This window comes from Acyrthosiphon pisum, chromosome A2 (assembly GCF_005508785.2).
Source record: "Acyrthosiphon pisum isolate AL4f chromosome A2, pea_aphid_22Mar2018_4r6ur, whole genome shotgun sequence".
Lineage (NCBI taxonomy): Eukaryota > Metazoa > Arthropoda > Insecta > Hemiptera > Aphididae > Acyrthosiphon > Acyrthosiphon pisum.
Window position 1 is genome coordinate 110767491 of NC_042495.1, and position 10760 is coordinate 110778250.

The following is a 10760-nucleotide window of genomic DNA, read 5'->3' on the forward strand; positions in this document are numbered from 1 at the left end:
TTTATTGTATCAATGATCAATCAAAAATATATATTTATTCATCAAAATACTGTGAAATAATATATTTTATTTTATTTTACTTGACATTATTTAAACAAAAATAACTAAATTCCAATCATATTAATTTTTAGAAAAATATTATGATGGGAAAGTGGGAAGGAATTTATTACTTTTATATCAAAAACAAGATTAGAATCATAAATTGTAAATATTTTATTAGGCTGAAACATATTTCAATATTAGTTTTGATTGATGTTTTCAAATCTTAATTTTAATCTTCTTCCAAATTATAAATACTAAAAATAAATTGTTGATTTGTAACTATTTAATATATACATTTTTGTTGAATAGGGTAATGCATGGAATTTGAAAAAAATTTTAATTCCAAAAAATAACTTCATACTATAAAATATAAAAAAATATGATTATGCATTACCATAACACTCAAATTCAATGGGGTAGCAAGATAAATTTATCTTCGTCTAATCCAAAATGATGTAACACATATTTACTGATACATTTTTTTATGTTTATTTGAAAAGTCAAAGAATTTCATCGATTATCATTCGTAACAAAATGAATAAGTAAAAATAATAATAACTTAATTTGTATTTTTAGAATCTAAATATAATGTTTTACAAACTTCTGAAAGATCAAGGTCAGATACTGTTGGTATACCTCCAGGACGGACTTCATTAATTGTTTCTCTAGCATATGAATCTGTTAATATACGAGGATCATTCATTGGTGGAACAAGCAGCATATTAACAGCTGGGTATAAAAGAGTAATGGCCACAATGAAACAACATACCCACACAGGTATGGTAATTGCCCAGTACTTTTGTGGTAGGTATGTTAGACCAATACATTCCAACCAATGACTTGGTATAAATGCCCATGCTAAATAAACAACAAATGCGGTCTTAGAAGCCAAATATAAGGCAAACCCATAATTGGCTCGACTTTCGGTTGGAGATGGTGTATTTTGACGAGGAGTTTCAGAAGTGATCATAGTCAGCTGATGGAGATTTAAGGTCAAATTTTTGTATTACTTCAGATAGAACTTTGAGTATATCTAATAAACTGTTAGAACTTGAACGCAAGGTATTAAGGTCTGCCGATTCGAGTGTCCTGAAAAAAATCAATGTTTTTAACTGCCCATAATTGAAAGTAATAAGTTTATAATACAAGGTGTATAAACACCATAAACTTTTAAATTGTAATACTTACACATTTACAAATTTATCTGCAATATCACAAATTCTATTAGTAGAACTACCTGGCTCTCTTTCTACTCTAAGAGCATGATGGATAGCTCTAGCGTGATGGGCAGTTCCAGCATCAAATTTAATAGTTCTGAGATATTATTATTTAGGAAAAAATTATTTTTAACAGATAATTAGGTAGGTAGTAACATTAACAATTAACATATTATACAATCAATATAATTTAATATAAACATAACTATATTGCGTTTAATGACAGATTTATTAAAAAATATTTCTTTTCAGAGGATGTTCAAAGAAATAATTTTTCTCAGCAAAACAATTTTTGCCAATGGTTTTATAATGCGGGTCTACAACATTGTGTGGAGCTTCTAGTATTTCATTTACTCTTCGACTGCACTGTTCGCGAACACTGTTGCAAAATACATTGACAAACATTAATTCCGTAGGATATAGCTGTGCATTTGAATTAGAAAGTTTTTGAGATACTCTGTGTAACACAGCTGCCATGGCGAACAAATCCATAGCAATACTGTTAGCCCTATCAAGTATCATTTGGTAATAACAAGTATCGGGACCAAGATTGATAAACATATTCTGAACACCAAATTGAAATCTGCTTAAGCAATACTCTAGGTCCAATGCCTGTTTCTTGAGTGACGGATGCATGTGCTTCTCAATGTAATGATTCAATTTTGGTTTATCTTTCAATGATCGTTGGATTTTCATAATATGACTTATTGTATACTTGGGAAACATGAGAGGATTTCTTAATTGTTTCACATCTTCTGCCATAAACTGGCCAGCATACTGAATGCCAAGCAGGGAACCAACTATCGGTAATAAATTTGATCTACCTTCAAATAGTAACGAGTTTTCAATATATTTAAACGACTTCTTGGATAGACCCAAGTCGTTCAACAAATTTAAGCAACTTTGTGTTGTTTCACTTACAAACAAACGAGCGAGAATTGGCTCATAGTCACTTTTAGGGTCGTAAGTATCTAATATCAGACTAGTAAATTTCAAAACACAGTCCATAGTGTACAAATGGCTATTTAGCATTCCTAGCTTAATCATACTCGATCGATCATGAGTCTGGAAATGTTGAGAGAATTTTTGAACAATATTTTTTATCTCGCCTAATGTAGCAGAAGATGATTCCAATAAATCACCATTGAAGAACATTGTAAAATAATTTAGGCCTTCGTTTTCAGATCCTAATATACAATCAGCTTCAACATTATTGAATGTCACATTATAGTGATTTCCTTCAGTGGTAATTTTAATGCCACTGTTTTGTGACTTCTTAACCAAAAAGGCTGTGAAAAAATTTTGTTCGCTCTCTGGACGATTGCATTCATCCATGGTTTTAGCAAGTACTAAAAATATATTGGCTTGTTTTCCATTCATAACCCACTGTTTAGAGCCATTGATTATCCATTTTCCATTTTTTTGGGAGGCTGTAGTCTCATTGCTTTGAATATCATATCCATGTTTGCTTTCATAAATACAGTACGATGCAATAGATTCACCAGAAGCCAGAAGCGGTAAATAGTTTTTCTTCTGTTCATCTGTCCCAGTCGTACTTATGCACTTCACGACGCTACTGTGAGCAATGCACTCTCTTAAGTCAGCGAAATCAATCCGCTTATAAGCTTCCGAAAGCGAAGCTGAAGACAGTTCTAAACCTCCATATTCTTTGGGCACGCAGACGCCGAAGAGTTTATCTAGTTTCGGTAAGTCGACTTCTTTGGTACTCCGGGCAAATGCTGTTTTGACAAAATTTCCTACAAACAAACTTTTTGCAAAAGACGGAATTTTTTGATCAACAGCATTCCCGTGAGGATGGGACTTATTCGAGACAGCAGCAGCGGCTTGTGAGTAATTTCGACACACAGTGCTAATCTTAAATCTATACAATGACATGATTAATATATATAATATAATTTAATGTAACTTAATATACTACTGAATTAAGGATACACGGAATGGAGTTTTCCTTCAACTGGAGTTTCAGAAGACATCGCAAATTAGACACAATCGTAAGTAATCCGAAATTTTGTCAATTCTGAAAACTGAAATCATTTTTTAATTCGGTTTTGTAAGGTTTTAGGTTATAAGTATTTTCCCCGACGGACGAGTGGCGACAATACGAATTTAGATAACATTATCAATTGTACAGATAATATTATCTATAACCATGATGGTAATCGGCCAAGAAGTCCGGGGACAAAAAGTCCGATTCGAAAAAAGGTAAAAAATTACAAACTATTCAATTTGAATAATTGAAATGTATGCGTTTTTATAGTGTATTGTAAATTATAATTGATATTTGATACCTTCTACCTAGAATTTAAAATATTATTATTCCACGAACAAATTAGAAAAAATTAAAAAAGTCAAAATACAATAAGTGCGAAAATAAAAATGGAAATCCACTAGGTTCTAGGTAGGTAAGTACCACGAACTAAGATATACTAACTAAGGTATATCTTAGTTCGTGGTAAGTACCTACATCAGTGATCAATCCATGATTTAAGATATATCCACAAATTAGATACATCATAAAGGTACCTACACCTTAATTCGTGGGTTTATCTTTAAACGTTTATCAATCTAAAGTGTATCTCTACCTATATATAGGTAGGCTATTAGGCTGTAATAAATATCATTACAAAAATTATAATATTTATTAATTTATTAATCACGTAAAATTATAAAATTTTAATTTTGTTAATTTATTGAATAATTTATATTTTAAACTTTTGTCCAACTCAAACAATATGAGCTTGGACTTTGTGTCTGACAGTAAAACAATTTTTTTTTAGGAATTTTCTTATTTATAATTTAATTTAATGTAATATACGTTTAACATATGAGTACGTAACCTTTGTTTATGATCAATCGTCACTAGGACGAACACCAAAATTACCAACTAGATTCACTTTCCTACGAGAAAAGATGTTGAAATAGAAAATCAATTTTACTGCCTCAAAAAGTGATGACAGTCACAACATTATTTTTTTAAAAAACACATGGCATTAAAAAATCAATACATTATTATAGCTCCGCTCAGAATATAAAATATTAAAACAAATTTTATAAAATTATTGTCTAATTATGTTCTACGTTTGTAGAAAGAATGACAACATAATACATAATATTATGAGGCTGTAACGTCCTGCTCTGAATAATATTACTGCATTACTATTTAATGCACACTTTACGAGTGTCGGCGTAAGACATAAATTTCCGATTGGAATGTTGACATTAAATATAAATTACTTCATCTATAACTACTTAATGCAGCCAAAATGATAATCAAACTCGTGATACAAGTGTACGACAACAAACAGCGTAGACACTAGACACGCAGTTAAATATTATAAAATATTATGCAATCCTACTTCCAGGTATATCAGCCCAGGGTACGAGAATCGGCCCACGAGGAACTTTCTCGGTATCCCGTTTTGCCAATCCACCGCTGGGTGTAATATGGACATAATATAATTAGGTATGTTTTTATTTATACGTATTAATTATAATATATTAAGTATATACCTACTAACAATAATGTTTTAAATATTATTTCAATAACAATACACTTAATAATTATTGTTATGTATTAACTGTTTTTCAAATAAAAAGTAACTTACTTAACAATTTACAGGAACTTTAGTGGTTATTAAAAAAAAAAAAGTTTGTATCGCCACATGACAAATCCTTAAATAGTATTAAAAATCTAAGTATTTAAAAATATTCAAGGTATGCTTAAAAATTCCGTAATTCATAATTTGAATAAATTCATCATAAAGGGAAAAATGAAGGTGAGCTAACTTGGTAAAATTTACCAAGTGAATCATCCTGTATAGTGTAGGTATACTTTATCATAAAACAATTATTATAAATAAATAAACAACAATTTATAATACAAAATAGTGAATTTGATAAAAATCTAGGTATATAAGTATTATTTAACAATATAAATAACCAATTATTCTTTTTGTAACAAAAATTATTATTATTTTAGTGATTTAATTTTCGAAATTGACAACAAACATTATCAAACATAATATTATAGTATGAATGTGTGTACCACGTGTTTATGTACTTCTAAATTAATACCAGACACGTGGACTAATAAATCACAACAATATATGTTTGTATCTATATCTATGCATTGTATATTTCAAATATTACACGTTAAACAGTCCGAATTCTAAAAAAAATATATGACTGTAGGGTTAATAATGGTACCTAACACATTCATTTTTAATGATTTTAAAACAATATATTTTGAAATATTATTTTAAACACGTAAAATCACACACGTTTATATCTAAACATTGTATACGTGGTTCTAAAAAGTTCTCGAATTCCTAAAGTGGCGCTCCAAAAATAGTAAATGGTGATCCCAGACATACAATATCATTGGAACTTATCAATTTTACCTTGGCCTTGACCTTAACCTATGAATAAGATTAAATAAAATATGTATTGGAAATACGTTTCAGTTTCTTGAAATACATTACAAGCTATAGTACCTAAGCTAAACTATAGTGTCTCACTCAGTAGTCAGTACTCACTGATACATTTTTTGTAGGAAGATAATCATTATTTTAAAAATCATATTATAGTTTGGTCATTTTTATTTTATATTAAGTATTGGCTGAAATATTATAGCCTTACAACACGAATGTGGCGATTCACAAAGTACGTTTTTTAACAAATATTTTAATTTATTGCATTTATATATATTTATTTTGCTCAGAAACAATAAACTCGAGTATGTCTATAAATAATAATCTTGAATTTTGATCTGGTTAGATATAAATGATTAGATTATAGGTATTATGACAAACTACAAAGTATACGTGAGTAGACGATTTTGAAAGTAAATTTGGACGATAATCGTGACAAGGTACCTAATACTGTAGTGCCAATAACACTAACAATAAACTTGTATTATAAACAGAAATTATTTATTTATTTATTTATTGGATAAAATTTCAACTAGAACAATACGTCAATACTTATTTCACAAAAATAAAATTATCGTTAAAACTAAAGGGAGTTGGTTACCTCCAAACCAATGGCTGTGTGGAGATGAAAGTTCTATTAATTTATACATTTTCATAATAAGCAATATGCACTTGTTTACAATTTATTTACAATGGTATCAATAAACTATTAGAATTATAAAAGTCTTGAGGATTAATTTTAAATTGAACATGGATAATGGAGATTTATAAATACATAATATTGTCCCGATTGTGCAAAAGTTGTTTTTAATTTAGAAATATTTATATTAAAATGTTTTTTTTTAATGTTGTGTTAAGACTGAATATATAGCGAAGCAATAGTATTTGTATGATATGGAATTGACTAAGTATACATTTTAAATTAGCATATAGATTTTTGATATAATATAATAGATAGAGGTAATAGGTTTAGTATAGTTTGGTATATATTATGTATATAATATATCAATATATCATATATGTATAATATTGATGAGCGAATAACAATGTAAATTTTCCTTGCTCAGTATACTATAGACATAAATGTAGGTATATTTGAGAGCATAATAACGTATAAATAAACAAAAATATGTCACCATATACAGAAATGTAAATGAATTGAAAACCAATCTATATTCATATTTCATATTATAGTATATGATCAAAATTTTTTATAACACTTATAATTACTAATTAGTAGATATAATTAAAACGTAAATAATTTCGTGTGGTTTACGATTTCACTGACTTAAAAATCAATGTTCACAGGTATAGGTTCACTGTTCACATCATATAATATTAATATATTATAAACGTCATCTTGACAAACAATAATATAGCAAGTTTTATCTGATCAAATATGAGACCGCTAAAAAAATGGGTGTTTGTACTTGTTTTGGAGGCCGTCGCAGTCATAACAGTCATAAGAACGGAATTGATAACGATTCCAGAAGACGAAAAGCTTACGGAAATAACATCAGCTGGTCTTATAATGGCCTCCGCCAATTCGGTGAGTGATTGAAAAAATTCTTTTACAGAAATACGAGTGCTATATTATGGACTGTGGAGATGTGAAAACAAACGGTGATTATTATTATCGTGATAGTAGGTACACGGTATAATGTATTATTTTCAACATTTGTTTATTAGGATCACCTAATCACCATAAAAGGAGCCACCAAAAAAAAATGCTGGTTAATATAATTATATTTATATTATTTATAAGTTATATTACCCACTCATTTTTCAATTTTTGTAAATTTTAATTTGTATAGTTAATTGTAATTCATAAGTGACATTAATATAAGAAATATCGAGGGGTCTTTTAAAATTGTGAAAGTTTTCATGCTGTCTAAGTGCTCTCGTATGTTGTAATCATCTAGATTCTAATTTCTAAGTGGTGTGATGAATTCATTACATTACAATTTACAATAATGTGTTTCTTTAATTTTTTTTTGTATATCTATTTTATACGAATTTTAGATTTTAAAATGGTTTTTGCCTATAGTGGTTGTACAATGGTGTTTATTTTTAATTTTTTTTCCTCTATATACAATTTTTACCAGAATAAGTGCTTTAAATTAAACATGAAGTATCTTATCTTTTAGCAACTTTGATCAAGATGGTACTTTAAAAAGGTCATTTTTCGATTTTCTCAATAGTTATTAATAGGTAGTTAATTTTTATATAGTTAAAAATTCACAAATTATTCAATTTTTATTGCTACGGATTGAAAACTTAGAACAAGATTTTTCATAAGTAGTTTATTCTGTAATCAATAAGACATATATAAACACAGTTTTATGTATAGATGTTTGAAGTACAAATTTAGACGAAATTAGATATTTAAACGAAAAATAACAATTTTATTTATTTTATGGGTACTTGACAGTTTTAAGTACTTATATTATTATATATTTTATACACATAATGGCGTTTTTAAATAACATTTTTTCGGAACAATTTGATACAACCTACATCAGGGGTCACCTGCAATTAATATTATTGGAGGGCCACATTGGCAATTTTGAAAATTTTCGGGGCTATCAAAATCCAAAGCAAATATTCTGAACATATCATATATTAATATATTATAATGAAAAAGTAACATGATGGCCTAGTGATAATAAAATAATTATGAATAAATAAATTAAATAAAAATAAATTACAAGTTTATATTAATTATAATATAGATAGAAAACTGGGTTAAAATTATTGGGAAAAATAGCAAGTCTTGCTCTCAACTAACTGCATGAAATTTGATGTATGATTCATGCACTAAATATTTTATATTATGTAGGTTCTAAATTTTTTATTTATAATGTTCACTACTTACTGGAAATCCTTTGGTAAATAATTTATGTAAAGTTTAATATTGAAAAGTGGATATAGCTATGTTGTACAGTAGATATTACAAGTGGGTCATTGTATAATGGATTGTATTAGACTTGAATTCAATGATATAATATCACCATCGTATAAGAAAAAAAACGATTGTGAGCGGAGACGGTTTGTCAACTTGGATATTTTATATTTTGTTATTATTTATTTTATCATGTTAGTTGAATTAATATTAAAATATTATAATTTTTTATTCGTTTCTATGGTGATAAACAAAGCGTTAGAAATTGAAATCCCATTTTTAGTGTTTTTTCGTAATTTTCCGGTGGTTATTCCCGTGATATTAAATAACTATTGAGAAAATCGAAAAATGACCTCTTTTAAGTACGATCTTGATCCAATTTTCTAAAAATAAGGTACTATATATCGAAATCGAAGCAGTCCTTCTGGTAGAAATTTTGTAAAAAAAAAATAAACACCATAGTAAAACCACTAGCTTCCTTCCTACGCTCAGAATCTAAAAATATCAAAATTACATTGCAAAAAGATAATTTACTTGCATAATATGTTACAATTTCGTGTTGAGTTACCCACTCAATGACGAGGTAGTTAGGTATGCTCCATCTTTTGCATACACTAAGCAAAGTATGTTTCCCGACTTATTTTTAGTTTATGATTTTAGGTTTTAATAAATTTTTAACTTTAAAGTTCTCCAGAGTTCTGAATTTTATGTAGATAACTTTAATTACTGTAGTTAGTGCACTGTAGGTAATTAATAAATGAATGTGGTAGATACTTAAAAAAGTACGAGAGATTTACCTTAAACATTTTCATTTCATGATATGCAAACCCATCGCAGTAAGTTTAAATTGGTAACATTTATTTATACCTAAATAAACACTTAAATAGAATTATAAATTGTATTGTTCTAAAATAGGTAATATTATATTTTATACTTGAGCTTCTGTAAGCTGTGCAAGTAAAAATAAAATGGTTATATAGCAAGTTACTATAAGGACAATAATAAAACAGTAAAATTATTTTACTATATAATTTTTATCGTAACATCATTACATCATACAGGATATAAAAAGAAAAATAAATAAATAAATGAACACCATTGTAAACACAATAGCTTCCTCGCTCCGCTCAGAATCTAAAACTTTAAGAATAGCTACCTACTGACTGGTGGCAAATCAAACAAACCGGTAAGGCCCCTGAGCCTATCTACGTACTTTATTATAGGTTTTACTTTTTAGATTCTGAGTGGAACGATGAATGTATTGATTTTACAATGATGCATCATGTGTGTTTTTTTTTAATTTTTTTTTTTATTTATTTTTTTGTGTCTGTGTACACGATAAGTAGGTAGTCGAAATAATGCTACGATTTTCAACTTCAGTATCTTGTTCGATCAGAAAGAGAATATCGTTGGTGCATTGGGGAGGTCAAAATTTAAATTTCACAGTAGTTTTCAAAAGCGCCGGGAAAAACAAAAGAAAAATTAAGGAAAAACGGGAATTTTTACGCAAAATCAGTTTTCGAGAAAATCGATTTTTGTTTTTGGTGTAACTTTAAAACAAATGACCGTTGATGCATGACATTTTCAATGGTTGTTTATATTTTCATTTTCTATACACGATAACATTTTCAAAATATTTTGATTTATTTTGAACTGTTTAGAGACATTTTCATTTTCCATTTTTTTTTAGTTTTTTTTTTAAAAATATCAATAAAATTTTATTTGTTGGATAAAAAAGCTTGAAAATTTAATAGAAGGCTCCTAGTATATTGTTTCAAAGGCAGATGAAAAATATTAAAAATCGTTAGTCACGGTTTTTTTTTATAAGCATTTAAAGTTAAAAAAAAAAAGGTGGGTAAGTGGATGTCGCTCTGCTGTACAGTAGGTTAGAAGTGGGTCACTGTATAATGGACAGTATTAAATTTGAATTCAATGATATAATATCACTGTATAAGAAAAACGATTCTGAGCGGAGACGGTATATCAGTCTATGTATTAGACATATATATACTTATCTATGGTATTAAAAAAAAATTGACCTATAATAGGTACCTATAATAAATTCCAAATTAATCGTATCATAATATCTATTAAGGTACTTATAAGTTATACCGCGTATACATCAACAAAAACTGTGGTAAAATCATA

At 28.0% G+C, this 10760-nt stretch overlaps 1 protein-coding gene across 1 annotated transcript; it reads right to left on the minus strand.

The window, feature by feature from the left end:
* Positions 1-511: 511 nt before the first annotated feature.
* LOC100160016 (phosphatidylinositol glycan, class P-like) lies at positions 512-3347 on the minus strand. The gene is given in 3 exon segments (NM_001161949.2): positions 512-1131; positions 1231-1356; positions 3213-3347. A coding segment is annotated over 1 exon segment (411 nt). The 5' UTR covers positions 1013-1131; positions 1231-1356; positions 3213-3347; the 3' UTR covers positions 512-601.
* Positions 3348-10760: the final 7413 nt, after the last annotated feature.